Here is a 20,886-nt window from a genome sequence, read left to right on the forward strand (position 1 = left end):
CTAATATTACTACCACAAGAAGCACAGGTCAGTAATTGTTATTGTACTCAAAACTAGGCAGTATAGAGAAGTAATCTTGGAATTATCCCAGCTACATTTTCACTACTAAAATTTCCATCCAGCAGAATGCATGTAAGACAATACATGCACATTTATTACCTTTCTGACAGCAGGTGGCCTGGACACTGGCAGAGTACAGAACACATCTTAGTGTTTCATTAGGGCCTTGTGACCACGGGAGCTTGGCACTATTTAATTCTGGCTAAACTCCAAATCAATAACTTGTTAAAGAAAGAAACTGTCCCCATGAGGAGCTACTAGAGTGAAAAGTTACCAACCTCAGCTTGTTTGCACCAAACGCTGATGTTTTTACGTTGGGCTTTTGTGAAGTGGTCCCATGCCTTCTGTTTGGAAGCGGAATGGTAAACAGCCACTATCTGCTCAACTGCGGCATCAAATCAGTAGTCAGAACAGGCAAAAGCATCATCCAGGGATAAAAAAAAAAAAAGAGAGAGAGAGAGAGGAGAAAGAAAAGAAAAGCATGAGGCTTGCTGTATCTTCTTGTTATGAGACACTATCAGGCTGTGGTTGTACTTGGATAAAGTACATGTGTTAAGACTATGAATTAGTTACTTGTCTGATTACTGTGACATAATACTTGACAGGAAGATACATAAGGAAGGAAGCGATTCCTATGGCTCATGGTTTAAGAAGGGATACAGTCAATTACAGCAGGGAGAATATGGCTGAAGGGATATGGGCAGCTCGTTGTCATGCATCTGTAATCCCGAAGTAGAGAGCATGCAGGAAGTGGGGCCAGAGTATAAAGTCTTAAATGTCATTTCCAGAGAACTGTTTCTTTCAGAGGGAATCCAACCACTAAAGAGTCTAAAACCTGGCAAAACAGCATTACCAGCTGAGGACCAAGTGTCTAAATACATGACTCTATGGTGAACATTTCACATTCAAAATAAAACAGGTACCATAATTTTAAAGAGGACTCAAAGGAAGAGACCTCAACATACAAAATAAAAGCAAGAGAAATCTAGAAAGGTTGCAGTGAAATGGAGTCTAAAGTTTAAATGAAAATGGTGTGGGTTCATGGAGGCCAGAAGAGCAAGGGTCATAATAAACATATTTTAGTCCAGATTTTGTATTTAGTACTACTGACACTGAGCAGCACAGAGACAAACTGCACCAGCAACTCTATCACCAGATCCTTTTGTTTTATGTATTTCATGGTATTTACAGTTACCATGTAAAATAATGAGTTAATCACATCATCCATGTATATAACTGTGCATCACTCATAGCCACTCTCTATAGAAACCAAATGAGGATGCTTCATTTCAATAGTGATTTGTCTATTTCACTATTCTAAGGTATGTTTAATCAGAAACATCAAAACCCCAAGGTGAAAAAGTATACTTACATAGGCTTGCTGATTGGAGAAAATTTTATGGATGAAATCAGTGTGAGTGCAGTCCTAGAGGGTGTCAGGGTCTCTTCTAATGTTAAATGGGGAAATGTGTACAAGTCTTCTGGTCCTTTATGCTAACCCGTTCAAGAGGGGAAAGCTCAGATATGAGTATTAGGAAAAGAAAAGCATGACAGGAGGCCTGGTCTTTCATAATAATGAAATCCACAGATGTTATTTTTTCCTTATAGTTAGGTTTTCCCTCAGTGTTCTAGTTATTTAAGGTTCTATACTCTCACAATGCCTGCTGCTTTCCATTTCTACTGATTTTGAAGTTCTGAAGCATTTTCTTTCCTCTCTTGGATTTTATGTCCATAAATATATCCAAAATACAAGTAGGAAATGGAACAACTCCTCCTTAATCCCAATCATGCATGAGTCAAGTATGGAAAGAAAAATATAGGAAGAGTGGGCCATAATTGTTTAAAAGCAAAATCATAAAACTGTGTCCTTATTCTTAAGGTGAATATAGTTCCTTACTGAAAAGATATGAGTGTATAATTTTGTTACATGGTGAACAAAATAATTACTTGAGAATTTATCAGATCTGTCTCACTTAAGAGAACTTGAATAGGTCTTAAATAGTATTTCTTTTTGAAAATGGTCATTTAAATGGCTTCTCACCCTCACAGTGTCTATTATATCTAGCAAAAGTAGTAGAAAAAAAGCCGGGCGTGGTGGCACATGCCTTTAATCCCAGCACTCGGGAGGCAGAGGTAGGAGAATCACTGTGAGTTCGAGGCTTCTCTGAGACTACATAGAGAATTCCAGGTCAGCCTGAGCTAAAGTGAGACCCTACCTCAAAAAACAACAACAACAACAAAAAGTAGTGGAAGAAAGGAAAAAAAAATAGAAAGTATAGAGTACCAGATTTATTTTTTATCTAATCATCTTAGGGAAATATAATTAATTATCATAAGTTCCTACGAAACATATTACAGGATGATAATCATGCAAACTGAAGCAACAGCTTTTAATGCTGCTGATGTTACACCCTAATTTCAGCAATAAAATATCCAATGCTCCTGAGGCCTGGTGCTGTGAAATGATGAGAAGTGGCCTGTTGTTAGTGTTTCTCTAGAGCTGAAGTAGATACACCAGAGAAAATAAAAATAGGAGGTGCTCCCATGTTTCCTGTGGAATCAGAGTGTTGGCAATGGACAATGTAAGGAGAGTTCAGGCAGTCAGGAAGGTAGTCTTGCCATGTAACACAGATTAATGGCCCTGCAGGCCTGGGATGCCATGGAAGGCAAGTGATGATTAAAGGAAGGGCCCTCTCAGCATTCTGGTAGCACTCTAACTTCCACTCACATTGAATGAGAATTCCAGAAAGGGCCTGCTTGAACTTCTCCTTTGCTTCTTCCATGTCTTTCTCATGGGCGGCTTTCTCATTCACAAGGCGGCGAATATGGCTGTTGGCTGACTGAATCATGGAGTAGAAATTGTTGGCACTGCGGCGGTTCACCTCTCCTCTCTCTATCCAGGTGAGCAAGGTCTGTACTGCTTCTGAGAATTTAGAATCATCTGAAAAAAATAGTTTATTTTTAAAATGGTCAAAAATGTCTGAATCAGAATCTATTTTCCTAACCTACTGTAAATAGGTCACCATGGCTTTTTGTAATTATGGCTATATGAATTAATCAGGGTAGGACACATCACATGTACACATAGGTAGCACGAGGGCAGGAAGGCAGAAAGAATGACAAGCTAGTCAGATTGGTTGTGGTTTAGAAACATTTTCAGAGAGATTGGTTTCTTCTTTTCTTAATATAATTTCTGGGCTAGAGTGTAGCTCAGTAGGAGAGTGTATGTCTAGTATATATGAGACTATAGTTTCCATCCCTAGCAAGACACACACACACTACTCCAAACAGAAAGTTTTCTAAACTAATATTACAGTTTCGTGTATTGCAGATTTTTAAATCTTTTTCTCTCTGTATAGGTGTGTGCATGAGAGAGAGAAAGAGAGAGAGCAAGAAGAATTAATGATAAGGGAACTTCTTAATCAGGAAAAACAAGTGTGAATCCACAGTCTAAGTTAAATTTTTTGGCAAATTTACCCTGGGTCCATGGAATTGTAATGCTTAAGGAGAGAGGTAAATGGATGGTTCTTTAAGTATAAGCACTTGTATCTTTTACTTTCCACATCATCGTACTTGAATCCAACCCATAGCCCCAGGCCTTCCACTGAGTCCCAGCCACAATCTATTGATGCAGCTCATTTTATTTCTACATTTCTTCACATCTTTTTTCTTTTGCCTGAGAAATGCTCCAACCAGATTTTGGCAGCTTGTCAGGAGATGCTCTGTGATGTTAAGATAGTAGTACAGATTTTCCAAACCTTCTAGTCCTGCTCCCTGAGCTAGCCACTTAAACATTCTGGTAGAGACTTCTGAAGCAGAGTCCATTGGCAGCCCACTGAAATTCTAGAGCTTTGCATCCCTCTTTGGCCAGAAGCCCTTATGTGAGGTAGAAATAACATACCCTGAAATTTCTTTTTGCCTCCTGCTCTTTTTTCAGTGCAGATATGACAAGAGATGAGCCTTCCTTGAATAACAGCTTCTCATTTCACTACTTGGAAATAGTCTTTATGTCAATGTTGCTTTTACTTCTCTTGAAGGCCATGAAGCCAGCAAATTCACTTTAAAAAATATAAATAATTTGTTTGGTGTCTTGTGAATAGACAAGTCTTAGAAATAGCATCATACCAATGCAAAAGCCTTTCCAAAGTTTTTCTTCTGAAATGTACCATTATTTCTGTGCAGCTCTGGACTCTTATATTGTCTGTTTTTTTTTTTTTCCTTGAAAAAAGTCAAAATCGGTCCAAAATGATTTTTTAAATGTGTGAGTCCCTAAGGTTATGTGACATAAACAAGTCTGGTGAGTGAGATCTACTTGGAAAGTGGAATGAGCAGTATCCTGCTGAGACAACTGCACAGAAGAAGGGCGAATTTGTGCCGTTAAGGACAAGTTAGTGTCATCAGTAAGATCAATGGGACACCAGCATTCATTCAATACATAAACTCAATCTAGACAAAGAGAGACTGAATTTGAGCTATGAAAACTAGAAAAGAGGCAGGACAATTCATGCTAAATTAGCAAAATGACTCTGAGACTATAGTAAGAAGAACAGGAATCAAAATTAAACAGCATGATGGCAATTTCTAGATGTCTCCATGGTTGCTGTGTGAAATAAGCTGGCCTTTAAAAGTGATTAAAGTCTTCCTTTTGTTGGTAGTGGTTAAGACTTGGAGTAACTGAAGAGGAATGTGCACTCTACTTATTGGACCTCCACTTCTTCCTCTTCATAATTAATTAAATTAATTAATTAGATACAAGGTCTATAACACAGACTTGCCTAGAGCTCAGTGAGCCTTTTGTTTTAGTTGTCTGGATGCTGGGATTATAGGCATGTGATACTGCTCCAGATAGTTCTGTCATCTTTATTTTTTATCTATTTTATATTGTAGTTAGCATATAGAGTTTTGGGTATCATTATGGCATTTTCGAATACAACCTGTTTTAGTTGATTGTCATCCCCTGATCTTCCCATCCTCCTACCTCCTCTTGTATTCTTCCCACTTCTTTCTGTTTACATGTAACATGTGTCTATTTGCTTTTCTACATGCACTTTCCTTGTCATCTAATATTATCCACTCTTGACCACATTCTAGCTTTTTAGATTTTGCCAATGTTTGCCCCCATTTCTAAACAAATGGATTAGATATATAGATATATATTATATGCTAGGATATGCATACAAGAGGTAACATGCAGTTGAATCACCTTCCTTAATATAATTCTATCCAGAACTATACATTTTATTGCAAATGTCATTTTTCTTTAGAGTTGAGTAAAATTCCATTGGGTTATATATCACATTTTCATTACAGATTCATCTATTTATTGGAATCTAGGTTGGTTCCATTTCCTAGATATTGTGAACAGAGTAGTAATAAACATGAATGAACAAATATCTCTGTAGTATAGAATATGGAGTGCTTAAGACTATATGCCAAGTATTGGTATATCTGGGTCATATGTCAGTTTATTTTTATTTTTTTGATAAACCTGCACACTGATTTCCATGTGAGCTGCACTAGTTTGTACTTCACCAGCAGCAAATAAGGGTTTCTTTCCCTCCCACACACTTGACACCATTTATTTGTCAGTTTTCTTTTTTATAATGATTAATTAAATTAATTAATTAATTTGCAAACAGAGAGAGAGATAGAAGAGAGACAGACAGGGAGAGAATGGGCATGTGAGGGCTTCTAGCCACTGCAAACGAACTTTAGACACATAGGCTCCTAGTGTATCTGGCTTACATGGGTCCTGGGGAATCGAGCCTGGGTCCTTTGGCTTCATAGGCAAAATGCCTTAACCAATAAGCAATCTTTCCAGCCCTATTTCTAAGTTTACTTGTTGATAGCCATTCTGATTGGGGTAAGATGGTAGGTCAAAGTGGTTTTAATTTGCATTTTCTTGATGGCTGGGGTGCTGAACGCTTTTAGAAATACTTATGATTTTTGTTTCTTCTTTGGTAAACAGTCTGTGAATTAGCCCACTTGGTGACTGGATATTATTTTATGTTTTCATTTATTTATAAATATTGGATATTAACTCCCTGTGTGAGATATAGCTACCAATATTTTCTTCCCCAGTTTTCAGGGTGTCTGTTTGCTTTACTTAAGTCATTTTTAAGAAGACCATTTTACTAGTATATTTCAGGGTACTATCAAATTCTATTGTGCTGATGTAACCTATGATTTAAAAATACAAACCAAATTGTATGCACTCTAAATGGGAATATGCACAGGTCTTAAGTCATGAATCACACCTAAAATTCTCTGGTAGAGAAAATTTATTTATTTATTTATTTTTAGATTTTCAAGGTAGGGTCTCACTCTAGTCCATGCTGACCTGGAATTTACTATGTAGTCTCAGGGTGGTCTCAAACTCATGATGATCCTCCTAAATCTGCCTCCTGAGTGCTGGGATTAAAGGCGTGCACCACCATGCCTGGCTGAGAAAATGTTGATAAAAACCACAATTCTTCTTCATCACTTGATGTCTAGAGCAAATAATGCCATCTTTTGAAGCAAGGAAGAGGCAGAGACACCAGTGAAATAGACATATTTCCTTGTTCTTGAGTTACTGACTGCAGCTCACTATCAGAAAGCTTCTAACACAAGAAAGGGTTAGAATCTGCTAGTGGGAAGTTAAAAGAGTAACTGGCAACAACATAATGATATTTATTACATTTCTCTAAGGAAAGAGTTCTTTTAATTCGTGTGTGAATGCCTTCTATACCTTTCAGTTTTTCAGCAACAATGCTGCATTCGTGATCAGAATAGTGGACCACTGGAGGTGGAGATGGTGGACGCAGTCTTTCCTCTTCCATTCGTCTGCGATGGCGCTCTTCTCTTGCTAACATGCGCTGCTTACATTCCCACTCATACAGGTCATCCCTAGCCTGGGCAAAGTCAACATGGAGCCGGCCTGTGTCCTTCTTGTCAGTACTAGAGCCCAAACGAATTCGATAACCTAAGTTTGAAAGAGAAAGGCAGCAAGGGAGAACAGCCTAGTGAGTAGCAAGTATATTTACCTTCCCACCCCCAATCAAGTTCAATGTATTGAATGTGGTTGCAGTAACCCCCAAATTCCCTTTCAATGGTAGATAGCTAAGTGAATCATCAAAAGACTTAGATGACAATCTTATCTTTAATAACAATGCCACTCTCACCCAAATAATGAATGAGGCTTATGTAGCACCAATGTCTGGCAAGAATGGTAGTGGTGTCCTTGGATAACCAAGAATGTTAGTTATATCATCACATAGAATTTTTGTAAAACAAATGTATTAACTTATAGTTTAACTCTTTAAAAAATGCTTCCTAGATGAATCTGGAAACTGACTGCTCTTTTTTTTCTGAGAGAAAAATTATATTTGATGGGTAGTGATATAGAACTCAGATGACACATAATGTGAGATACTTAAAAATGTTGGTATGATTGTAAGAGGTATACAACTGAGATTTAGTAAACCAGGACCAACATTTTACTTTTAATTTGTATGCTAGCTATACTGCCTAAGCAATAGTTTTTTAAAACAAAGATGGAAAAGAAATGGTTAAGTACATTTTACATTTCAGGAGCTGACATGCATATTTGTCTCATTTCATTCTCAGTACAAATATTAAGGACAGCTGAACAACATCAGAGAGTGTAATAAGGTTAAGTAGCTTGCCCTGGGTGAAAAAACTAGCAACTGGCAGAGTTAGAATTTGAATCCCAGACATTAAATCTCAAATATATTGCCCTTTTTTTCATTTCTAAGACTAATACTCTCTATATTTTTTTGCTTTTAGGTAAGTAACAGGAATTAGATTGACACTCCTATAAAAACTAAAATGATGGACACAATATACGAAACCACAGTTTTTCATAAAATTTTTGTTTAGTTATATTTATTTATTTGAAAATGACACAGAGAGAGAGATAGAGAGAGAGAATGAAACGCTAGGGCTTCCAGCCACTGCAGAAGAACTCCAGATGCATGTGCCACCTTGTGCATCTGCTTTATATGGGTACTGGGGAATCGAGCTACGAACCATGGTCTTTAGGCTTCACAGGAAAACACTTAACCAGTAAGCCATCTCTCCATCCTGAAACCATAGTATTTAAGCCACTGGGCATCAGACAATGAAGACAGTGGCTGCTGACAGAAAAGAAGCAAATGAAGGAACACCCATGACTTCCCCAGGCTAAGGCCTGGGCACACTTTCCAGGTCTTAGTCCAGAGTGGGAAACTTAGACAGGGCATGGTGAGAAGACTGAAAAATTGTGGAAAACAGTTCAAAAGCAGAGGAACAAAAGGACAGAAAAAAATTAGAGAGCTGAAAAGATCTTCGGAAACTACTGTGATTATTTAGTTAAGTGTTTATATCTATATATGTAATCAGAAACATTTAAATGTTAGAAGTAACAAACTCCAGCTGGGCGTGGAGGCACATGCTTTAATCCCAGCACTTGGGAGGCAGAGGGAGGAGGATTACCGTGAGTTTGAGGCCACCCTGAGACTACATAGTGAATTCCAGGTCATCCTGGGATATGGTGAGTCCCTATCTCAGAGAAGTAACAAACTCTGGCACTCATACAAGGGTAGAAATAGCTCCTTTCCTCACCAGACACAGGAGAAAAATTCATCCCTAACAGAATAGTGGGTAATCAAAAAAGTTTACCTTAATACTGGAGAAAAAATAAGCCCTAGTCTTACTTTAATCCTGCTGAACAATGCTTAAAAAGTGACACCTAAAAGGATCAACAATTTCCCAATTTACCTAACTTTATCTCAGAAAAATAGCTTGAGTGTTTATAAGAATAAAATTATGTCTCCAAGTAAGGTGAAATCTACAATGTGTAGTATTCAATTAAAATACCGGGCATGTAAAGAAGTAGGAAAATAAGACCATAATTAAGACTTAAAAAACAAGAACAAACCAATCCCCAAAACAATGGGAAGAAATAATTAAGATAAGGATAGAAATTAATAAAACAGAAAAAAGAAACAACACAAAAAAATCAATGAAACAAGGAGTTAGTTTATAAAAAAGATAAATGAGAATGATGAAAACTTAGCCAAATTAGTTAAATGAAAGAGAGGATCCAAATTAATAAAATTAGACATCAAAGGGGAAGTTCACAACACAAATCAACAAAATTCAAAAAATTGTAAGTACATACTTAAAAAATCTATACTGCAGAAACTTGAGATATGGCTTAGTGTTTAAGGTATTTCCCTGTAAAGCCTAACAACCAAGTTTCAATTCACCAGTACTCACATGAAGCTGGATGCACAAAGTGGTGTATGCATCTGGATTTCATTTGCAGGGCTAGAGGCCCTGGTGCACCCATTCTCTCTCTCTCTCTCTCTCTCTCTGTATCTTGCTGCTTGCAAATAAATAAATAAATAAGATATTAAAAAGTAAATATATACTCCCCAAACTGGACAATCTCAAAAACAGATGAATTTGTAGATGAACAAGATCTATGAAAATTAAACCAAGATGAGATCAATAATTTAAACAGATCTATAGAAAGTAATGAGCTTGAAGCAGTAAAAAAAAAAAAAAATCTCCAACTAAAATAAAGCCAGGTCAAGATGTATTCACAGCAGAATTTTTATCAGACCTTTAAAGAATAAATAGAACCAGTACTTCTCCAACTACTCCAAAGAAACAAAGGGAAGCAATACTTCCATACTCTTTCTATGAAGCCAGTATTACTCTGGTACCACATCCAGATAAAGGCATAGCCTAGAAAGAGATTTATAGACTAGTGTTTCTCATGAGCATAGATGTAAAAGTTCTCAATAAAATACTTGCAAACAAAATTCAAGAACACATAAGAATATCATAAACTATAACAAAGTGGGGTTAACACCACAGATGCAGAGATAGTCAACATATATCATCAATAAATATAATACATCATATGCATGGACTCAAGGATAGAAATCACATGATGATTTCAATTTGTGCCTTTAGCAAAATTAAACATTCCATCATGATAATAAAAATCCCAGAGAAGCTATGGATGAAAAGAACATATAACAGCATAATAAAAGCTATATATGACAAACCTATAGCCAACATTATGCTAAGTGGAACAATACTGAAAGCATCCCCACTGAAATCAGGAATAAGAGAAGGATGTTCAACACAGTACTTGAAGTCTTAGCTACAGCAATAAGACAAGAAAAGGAATTAAAAATGGTACAAATAGGAAAGGATGAAAATTATACTTATTTGTAGACTGTATCATTTACTTTCTCATTGCTGTGACAAAATGCCAAACGAGAAGCAGTGTATGGAAGGAAAGAGTTTATTTTGGCTTAGAGCTTTGAGGGGTAGTCTTTTATTGTGAGGAAAGTATGGCAGGAGTAGACAACTGGTGTCACACCTGCATATCAGCATGGAGGAAGTAGAAAACCACAAGAATACCACTGCATCTAGACTATAACAGCTCAAGGCTCAGCCTCAGTGATGCTCTTTCCCCAGCAAGACTCTACCTCCTAAAAGTTCAACAAAATTCCTAAACACTGTTACCAAATGAGAATAAAACATTCAAACAAATGAATCTATTGAGGGCATTTTATATCTTAACCACCACACAGATAAGATTCTACACAAAAGAAACTCGGAAGAATTCACCAGAAAACTCATAGAGCTGATAATACTTTTAATAAAGTGGCAGGACACAGAATTTGCATACAAAATCAGAGGTTTTTATTATTTAATATGATTTTTGTGTAATGTGGTGTGGGATGTGTGTGTGTGTGTGTGTGTGAGAGAGAGAGAGAGAGAGAGAGAGAGAGAGATAGAGAGAGAGAGAGAGAGGGAGAGAGTGAGTTGCAGGGGTGTATGCACATGTATGTGCCCATTTTGTTTGGACCTGCTGTGCTCACTTGTGGCAGGGTGGGTTTGCCTATGGTGGAAAGAGTGGAATGTCAGGTGCCCCCTCTATCACTCTTCTATCTGTTTGTTTTTTTCTCTCTCTTAAGACCTGGTGACTTTCTAGTATATGTTCCTCTTAGGTCTGGGGATACAGATGGGTATGGTCACACCTTACTCTTTTTTTTAATTTTTTAATTACTTATTTGAGAGACAGAGAGATAGAAAGAGGCAGAGAGAGAATGGGTGCACCAGGGCCTCCAGCCACTACAAACAAACGCCAGAGGCATTAGCCCCCAGCTTATGTGGGACCCGGGGAATCGAACCAAGGTCCTTTGGCTTATGCAGGCAAATGCCTTAACTACTAAGCCATCTCTCCAGTCCCACACCTCATTCTTTATGTGGGTACTTAGTATTGACCTTGTGGTGGTTTGCTTCAGGTGTACCCTACAAACTTATGAATTCTGAATGCTAGGTCAACAGATGGTGGCAATTTGTGAATTGGCGCCTCCTGGAGTCAGTGTACTGTTGGAGACAGGCTTATGGGTGTTATAGCCAGCTTCCTCTTGCCAGTGTTTGTCACACACTCCTGCTCCTGTTGTCCATCTGATGTTGGCCAGGGGATGGTGTCCACCCTCTGCTCATGCCATCATTTTTCCCTGCCATCATGGAGCTTCCTCTTGAGTATGTAAGCCAAAATAAACTCTTTCCTCTCACAAGATGCTCTTGGTTCGCTGTTTTCTGACAGCAATGTGAACCTGACTGCAGCAGATTGTGGTCTAAGGCCTCCTAGGGCCCTTATGATTGCATAGGAAGTACTTTTTAAAAGAAGTCCCATTGAACAATCTCTCCATTCTAGCAAAAATCCAATAACCTGACAAACACAAAGAGAAAGAAACCAGGGGGAAATCCAATTTGCAATAGCCTCAGAAATCATAAAATATTTTGGATCAATCTTAACCAATTGTGGCAGTCAGGTTCACATTGCTGCCAGAAATCACCTGAACAAGAGCAGTTTGTTGCAAAAAAATTTATTTTCCTTTACAGACTCAAGGGGAAGCTCCATGATGGTAGGGGAACACATTGGCATGAGCAGAGGGTGGACATCACCCCTAGTCAACATAAGGTGGACGACAGCAACAGGAGAATATGCCAAACATTGGCAAGGGGAAACCCGTAAGCCCGCCCCCAACAATACTCTGCATCCAGCAGGCATTAATTCCCAAATCTCCATCAGCTGAGTACCTAGCATTTAGAAAATTATGGGGGACACATGAATCAAACCACCACATTCTACCCCTGGCCCCCCAAAATGCATAACCGACTGTGTTGGTTTGTGTCAGGTGTCCCACATAAACTTCTGAATTGCGAGGTTCCCAGCTGATGGAGATTTGGAAATTGGCTCCTCCTGTAGGCAGTGTATGGTTGGGGGTGGTCAGGTGATTTCTGCCAGAAATGTGAACCTGAATGCAACAGGTATTATAGCCAGTTTCCTCTTGCCAGTGTTTGATACACTCTCCTGTTTCTGTTGTCCACTTAATGTTGGCCAGGAGGTGATGTCCACCCTCTGTTCATGCCATTGTTTTCCCTTGCAAACATAGAGCATCCCCCTCAAGCCTATAAGTTAAAACAAACCTCTTTTTTTTTTTCCCCACAATCTGCTCTTGTTCAGGTGATTTCTGCCAGCAAAGTGAACCTGACTGAAACAGTAGAGTTGGTAGCGAAGAGAGTTATCATTTGCTACTAGACACCTGACTGTAGTTTTGGCCTTTTGGAGCTGATTTTCACGAGGAATGTGGAAGGATTTGAAACCTTGGCCTAAGAGACGCTTTGCAGTGCTGTAAGTACAACTTGATGGACTATTCTGGTCAGAGTTGAAAGACCTGAATGCAGTAAGAACTATGGACTGTGAGATTTGGCTTGTGAAGGTGAGAGAGATCTTTGCCTGGACTGGGCTAGAAGCAGTCTGTATGAGAGACTTGCTGCCCGTGTCCTGAGAATTTGTGCAGGATTGCATTGCATAGAAATGTACTGGAATACATATAGGAATATGGCACAGAAAAAAGGAAATATTTGGGTTGAAACTGCTGCTCATTCAGCTGAAATTATATGAGAGATTACAACCTTTGAGATTGGGGCAACAGGAAGAACATAGACTCTTGGAGGGGTCTGAATGCTGAAAGAGTGTCCTGTTCTTTAAAGTCAGCTTTATTCCCCTCTGGATTAACAAACTGGCACCATACCTGGTATTATGGAGTGTAAGAAATGTAGGGAAGAGAAGGTCATTAAATATATAACATAGTTCATCAGGTCCTTAAAGGGAACACCTGGATCACAGGGCCCTGGAGAGGGAGGGTATGATGACTAACTTTAATCTTTTCTTGTTTCTTTCTCTCTCTCTCTCCCTCTTCTCTCTATCTCTCTTATTTTATAAATTTATTTTAATTTATGTTTTGGTTTTCCAAGGTAGGGTGTCACTCTAGCTCAGGCTGACTTGAAATTCACTGTGTAGTCTCAGGGGGGCCTCGATCTCACTGTGATCCTCCTACCTCTGCCTCTGGAGTGCTGGGATTAAAGGCATGCTCCACCACACCGGGTTTATCTCTTTTATATTACCTATCTTTTTCTTCCTTCTTTTCCAAGGTTCTGGCCTATAACTCCAAGTACCAGCACATTGTTAACATCTGCAATGAGCTGTTGATCAGAGAGACCTACAAGGTTTCCCAAAAAAAGACAGATTTCTGTCAGAGTACATGGTGACCCACCAGAGGTTAATGGTAAGACCCTACTGCTGAAGACACATTGTTGGTATGGAACATGGAGTGACCTGGCTGGAATCTGGAAGAGCGTCAGTCCCCAGACATCTAGTGCCCAAAGGTGTTATATGAGCGACTGGGGGAAAATGACCAACATCTGTCCATGTAACTCAAGATCTAAGCTACTCAGCAGGAAACAACCTGATGTGATGCTCACACAAGTACAATAGTGGTACACAGCCATGGTGGGTAATCAACTACTCTTGATTTGGCTAACAGATCCACTCAGTAGAATGGAACCCAACTGGAGCTGTGAAACAAATCAGAATCATATCCAAAAGATGAGCCTGCTCTCCATTATCAAGCTACCACTATTCGGGGGCTACAAGAGGGCCTACATCTATTAAATTATCTCTAAAATAATAACGGTTATCCCATTTATCTGGTGCTGACTTCACTCTCTGTTGGAGAATTTGGTTCTCTTTTTCAGATGGATGTGGATCTTGAGGAAAGAATCAGCCCATTGCACCTCACCAGGGCCCCAAATGAAACCAAGAATAATTGGGGAAACGAGCAAGAGTGCTGCTTTCTTGGTGAACCTGGTATCAGCACAAGAGTGTAGGAGACAGACACAGAGAACACTCAACTCCTACCAAACCTGATATCCAGAGACACAGAGGCTCCGAAGACCTCATCATTGAAGTAGACCTAAAACGAACCCATCATGGCTCAGGGAAATTTGCAAAAGAGGGGGCAGAAATGTTGTTCGAGCCACACGTTGGGATATTATGCACAGAAACATTGTATCTTACCCATAACTGATGGCTAACCCCACAATGTATGACCCACATTCCCCAATGAGGTAGGTCCCTGTGGAGGGGGGAGGACAGGGAGGAGGCTAACGATGGTACTATCATGGTTGTATACATACTCTGTACATAACTAATTAATAATAATAAAATTGTGTGAAACACTCAAGGAATTTTGTAACACTGTCTTGTGTTTTGGAAACAGCCATGGGCAGTGTGAAGCAGGTTTGCTGGATGCCTGCATGGAGACCCAGTGGAGCCATGAGGAAGAAGCATGGTTGCAGTGAAGACCCAGTGGAGATACTGGGACCACGAGATGGCTGCTAAGGAAAGTTGCTGGCCCCAGATGAAGTTTTCCAGGACTGTGGGTAGCCTAGCTGGAGGGTTGGAATTGGAACTCTAGAGAATTGCTAGTGGTTAAAATTATCCGACTTGGCTGGGCGTGATGGTGCACACCTTTAATCCCAGCACTTGGGATGCAGAGGTAGGAGGAATACTATGAGTTCAAGGCCACCCTGAGACTACATAGTGAATTCCAGGTCAGCATGGGCCAGAGTGAGACCCTACCTCAAAACACCAAAAAAAAAAAAAAAAATCAGACTTAGAGACTTGTCACTGACTAGAGTTGTTGGACTTGGACCTACAGAGTTTGATGTTTTTCCTGTTTAAATCTTGTATTGGTTGAATATCCTTTTGCTATGCCCAATGCCATCTTTTGCAGTTTATTTTGTGCCATTATGGTATTTTGGGGGGATATTTTGGTATTGTGGATCAGTTAAAAGACCTTGGGTTATGGGGATGTTGAACATAATTTGGATTGATAAAAATTATGGGGACTTTAAAAATTGGATGAATGCAATGTATTTTATATCATATATGGTTATCAGTTTATGGGGGCCAGGGTGGAATGCGGTGGTTTGAATCAGGTGTCTTCCATAAACTTCTGAATACTAGGTTCCCAGCTGATAGAGATTGGGGAATTGATGCTTCTTGGAGGCAGTGTATTATTGAGGGTGGGATTATGGCTATTATAGCTAGTTTCCCCTTGGCAGTGTTTGGTACACTCTCCTGCTCCTGTTGTCTATCTGATGTTGGCAAAGTGGTGATGTCCACCCTCTGCTCATGCCATCGTTTTCCCCTACCATCATGGAGCTTCCCCTTCAAGCCCGTAAGTTAAAATAAACTTCTTTTCCCACAAGCTGCTCTTGCTCGATCTGGTCTCTATGCAGCAATCCAGCAAAGCTACTTCACACTGTCCATAGCCACTTCTGAAACACAAGACCATGTTGCAAATTCAATGACCCTCTTTTTCCTGCATTTTTATACTCCATGATACCAGGTGGAGTATCGATTTGTTATTTCAGGGGTGAATAAAGCAGATTTGAAGAACAAGACACTCCTTCTGAATTTAGCCCCCTTCAAAAGACTGCATTCTTATTGTTATTCCAATGCAGGTCAGCTGGCCTAATGTCAATGGTTGTAATCTCTCATACAATTGCAGCTGAATGGGCAACAGTTTCAGCCCAAAGATTTCTTTTTGTGCAATATCCCTCTGCTCACACCAGTCCATTTCTACACACTGCAACCTTGCATAAGTTCTCAGGGCATGGACATAACAGCAAGCCTCTCACACAAACTTCTTCTAGCCCAGTCCAAGCAAAGCTCTTTCTCGTCCTAATAAGCCAATCCTCACAGACCATAGTTCTTACTGCATTCAGGTATTTCGACTCTGACCAGAATAGTGCAGCAAGCTGTACTTATAGCACTGCAAGGCATCTCTTAGGCCAAGGTTTCAAATCCTTGTACATTCCTCTTGAAAATCAGCCTCAAAAGGGCAAAATTACACAGTCAGGTATCTAGCAGCAAATGACAACTCTCCTCGGTACCAACTTTACTGTTGCAGTCAGGTTCACTTTGTTGGCAGAAATCTCCTGACCAGGAGCAGCTTGTGGGTGACAAAAAGAGGTATGTTTTGGTTTACAGGCTTGAGGGGGAAGCTCCATGATGGCTGGGAAAACAGTGGCAGGAGCAGAGTTTGTACATCACCTCCCAGCCAACATGAGGTGGACAACAGGAACAGGAGACTGTGCCAAACACTGACAAGGGGAAACTGGCTATAATACCCATAAACCTGTCCCACCAATACACTGCCTCCAGAAGGCTTTAATTCCCAAATCTACATCAGCTAGTGATCTAGCATTTAGAACACCTAAGTTTATGGGGGACACCCAAATCAAGCCACCACACTAATTAAGTAAAAGAATGCTATGATGAAAATTTTAAAACCTTGTAGAAAATATTGAAGAAAATAGTGGAAGATGTAAAGGTCTCCCATGCTCATGTATCAGAATATCATGAAAATGTCCATCCTGCCAAAATCAATATGCAAATTCAGTGCAACCCTAATAAAAATTGCAGCACTATTCTTCACAGAAATAGGAAAACACACACACACACACACACATACACAGAATTAGGAAAACAATCCTAAAATTCATATGGAAGCACAAAAGATCCTGGATACTCAAAGTAATTTTGAGCAGAAAGAAAACTTCTGGAAATATGACCATACCTTATATCAAGTTATACTACAAAATTATAACAAGAAAAAGAGCATAGTACTGGCAAAAAGTAGGCAAGAGACCAAAGGTATAGAATACAGGACTTCAATATTAGTGTATACAATTACAGCCACCTGACCATTGACAAAGATGCCAAAAATACACATTATAAATGAGACAGCATCTTCAACAAATTGTGCTTAGAAAACTGAATAGCTTCATATAGAAGAATGAAGCTAGAGCATTATTTCTCATCCTGCAAGAAAATCATCAACTCCAAGTGGATCAAAGATCTCAATGTAAGACCTGAGACTATGAATCTGCTAAAGGAAAAAAAAAAATAGACAGTATGCTTATATTCTTTTTTTAAAAACTTTTTAATTTTTATTAACATTTTCCATGATTACAAAATATATCCCATGGTAATTCCCTTATGCTTATATTCTTACATAGATGTAAGAGAATAAGATTATTAGTTGTCAAATGGGACCACATGAAATTAAAATAGTTTTTGTAAGGTATAAGGAAAGGTCGCTTTTTGTCAGCTATATATCTGACAGAAGATTAATTACTAGATTATACAAAGAACTCAAAAAGCCTGTCATCAAAAATCCAATAAACTCATTGAAAAATAGACTATGGAACTGAACAAAGAGTTCTCAAAATAAGAAATAAAAATTGTTAATAGATATACTGTGTTCAACATCTTTAGTCATCAGGGAAAATACACATTAAAACTTCTTTAAGATTCCATGTCAGGGCTGGCGAGATGGCTTAGTAGTTAAGGCGTTTGGCTACAAAGCCAAAGGATCACAGTTCGACTCATCAGGACCCATGTACGCCAGATGCACAAGGGAGCACATGCATCTGGAGTTCATTTGAAGTGGCTGGTGGCCCTGGCATGCCTAGTCTCTCTCTCTCTCAAATAAATAAATAAATAAGTAAATAAAATTAGATTCCATGTCACTCTGGACAGAATAACTACCATCAAAAAAAAAAAAAAGACAACAAATGCTTGTAAGGATGTGGGGAAAGAAGGGCCCTTATTAATTGTTAGTGAGTATGTAAGCTGGTATAGCCACTGTGGAAACCAGTGTGAAAGTTTCTTAGAAAGCTAAACATACTGGGTGTGTTGGCACATGCCTTTGATCCCAGCACTCGGGAGCAGAGGTAGGAGGATTGCTGTGAGTTCGAGGCCACCCTGAGAATCCCTAGTGAATTCCAGGTCAGCTTAGGCTAGAATGAGACCCTACCTTGAAAAACAAACAACAACAAAACAAAAACAAAAACAAACAAACAAAAGCTAAAAATAGATCTACCTTATGACAAAGCTTTGCCACTCCTGGACACATACTATAAGGATTCTACAGTATAATTCAGAGATATTTGCCAATTCATGTTTGTTATTGTCTATTCACAAAAAAAGCTAGGCAATGGAAACAGCCTAGATGCTCATCTAATGATGAATGGGTTAGAAAAACATAGTACATATACACAAGGGAGTTGTATTCAGCTATACAGAAAAATTAAATGATGAAATCTGCAGGAGAATGCATGGGACTGGAAAAGATCATACTGAGTGAGGTAACTTAGGCTCACAAACACAAATGCCACATGTTCTCTCTTATACATGGATTCTAGTTTCAAATTCCTGCATTAGTGGGTACAAGTCTGAAACAGTGTCTGTTAAAGCAGGAAGCTAGAAAGAAGCCATGGGTAGGAAAGGTGATGTGGGGGATACTAGAACATATAGGACATGAAAGAGAAGGAGGTAACAGTGAGAGGGAAAAGGTTTAACAGGAATAGGCATAAGGGGATGAGGAAAACTCTTTTCCTTCAGTGTGTTTCCATTGTTGTGCTGCCCATTCTCATCTAAATAACTCCCACCCATGATCATGCAAGCAATTCTAATAGAAAAAAAGGCATGAATGTAGGATGAGGATCAAATGGTAAGAATAAAGGTTTGAGGGGGATGAGTGAGGGCAATGCAATCAAAATGCACCCTATGTATATGCATAAAAATGTCAGAAAATGAAATAATAAAAAATCAGCCAATCAAAGTAGGCACATAAGTGTTACAAAGGAGGAGTGGTGGTATGGAATGAGTAGTCCAGACCCCTGTCTCCTGGCTCTTCCCAGCTCCCTCATGTGAGTTCCCTGCTTCAACTAGCCCAAGCAATAAGACAGGAGAAAGGAATAAAAGGGAATCAAATTGTAAAGAAAGAAGCCAAGTTAGCTATATTTACAGATGACATGATCCTATATGTATGTAGCCTGAAAGTCTCTATTTCAAAACTTCTAAAAGTGATAAATTCCTTCAGCAGAGTTGCAGCATACAAAATCAATGGACAAAAATCAGTAGCTTTTCTATATGCAAAAGACAAAGATACAGAGAAATAAATCAGTGAGGCTCTTCAATTTTCAATAGAAACAAAAAAATTAAATACCTTGGAATAACACTAAGCAAGAATGTGAAAGACCTATATAATGAAAGCATAAAAATACTCAAGAAAGAAACTGAGTAGGACTTGAGGTGAAAAGAACTTCCATGTTCCTGAATAGGAAGAATAAATATTGTAAAAATGGCAATTCTACCAAAAGCAATAAACAGATTTAATACAATACCAAAAATATCCCAGCATCATTCTTCACAGAGACTGAAAAAATGATCTCCAAATTCATATGGATTGGCATGAGGCCTCAGATATCCAAACATATCCTCATCAAAACAAACAAACAAAAAACAAACAAAAAACACCTCTGGAGATATCACCGTATCCAATCTAAAGCTATATTACAAAGCAATACTGATAAAATCAGCATGGTGCTGGAATAAAAACAGAAACATAGACCATTGGAACAAGATTGAAGACCTAGACCTTAGGTCAAGTAACTATAGCTGCTTGATCTTTGACAAAGATGCCAATAATGGAGACTGTAGAAAAGATAGCATCTTCAACAAATGGTGTTGGACAAATTGGATGACCATATGTAGCAAAATGAAATTAGATTCACTCATTTCACCATATACAAAAATCAAGTCCAAATGGATTAAAAGCCCCAATTAAAGACCCGAAACTCTTCAAGTACTGGAAGAAAAAGTAGGAGGCATGTTCCACAATATAGGATTTGGAAAAGACTTCCTGAACAAAACTCCAGTAGCCCAGGAAATTAAACAAGCACTCAACCAATGGGATTTCATGAGGCTAAAAAGCTTTTACACAAATATACCATAAACAGAGCCAAATGATTACCTACTGAAGAGGAGAAAATCTTCACCAGCTGTACCACCGACAGAAGCCTAATATCTTTAATCTACAGAGAACTAAAAAAAACTAAACAATTAAAAAGCAAACAACCCACTCCAAGTGGGGCAGAGAACTGAATAGGGAGTGCTCAGAGGCAGAATTACAAATGGCTAACACACACTTAAGAAAATGTTCAACATCCCTAACCATTAGGGAAATGCAAATTAAAATGCTTATGAGATTCTACCTTATCCCAGTAAGGATAGCAAACATTAAAAAGATCAAATGAAAACAAATGTTGGTGAGGCTGTGGATAAATAGGAACCCTCATTCACTGTTGATGGGAATGTAAGCTGGCACAAGCACTATGGAAATCAATATGGAGACTCCTGAAAAGGATGACTATAGAGTTACCAATAGACCCTGTTATTCCCTTACTGGGAATTTACCCTAAAAGCTCCACATCTCAGTTCAGAGATATTTGCTCAACCATGTTTATAGCTGCTCAATTCATAATAGCTAAGTACTGCAATCAAGCCAGGTGTCCATCATTGGATGAATGGATAACCAAGATGTGGCA

At 38.8% G+C, this 20,886-nt stretch overlaps 1 protein-coding gene across 9 annotated transcripts in view; it reads right to left on the minus strand.

Moving 5' to 3' along the window:
- Nucleotides 1-20,886, minus strand: part of Enox2 (ecto-NOX disulfide-thiol exchanger 2) — a 343,811-nt gene that overhangs the window by 46,721 nt on the left and 276,204 nt on the right. For all 9 annotated transcript variants that reach the window (XM_045141079.1, XM_045141083.1, XM_045141080.1 and 6 more), the window contains 3 exons: nt 6,791-7,024; nt 2,789-3,001; nt 339-445 (listed from right to left, as the gene is read on the minus strand). In XM_045141079.1, coding sequence (XP_044997014.1) covers nt 339-445; nt 2,789-3,001; nt 6,791-7,024 — 554 coding nt within the window. The remainder of the gene's footprint in view (nt 1-338; nt 446-2,788; nt 3,002-6,790; nt 7,025-20,886) is intronic.

Source organism: Jaculus jaculus, chromosome X, assembly GCF_020740685.1.
Source record: "Jaculus jaculus isolate mJacJac1 chromosome X, mJacJac1.mat.Y.cur, whole genome shotgun sequence".
NCBI lineage: Eukaryota > Metazoa > Chordata > Mammalia > Rodentia > Dipodidae > Jaculus > Jaculus jaculus.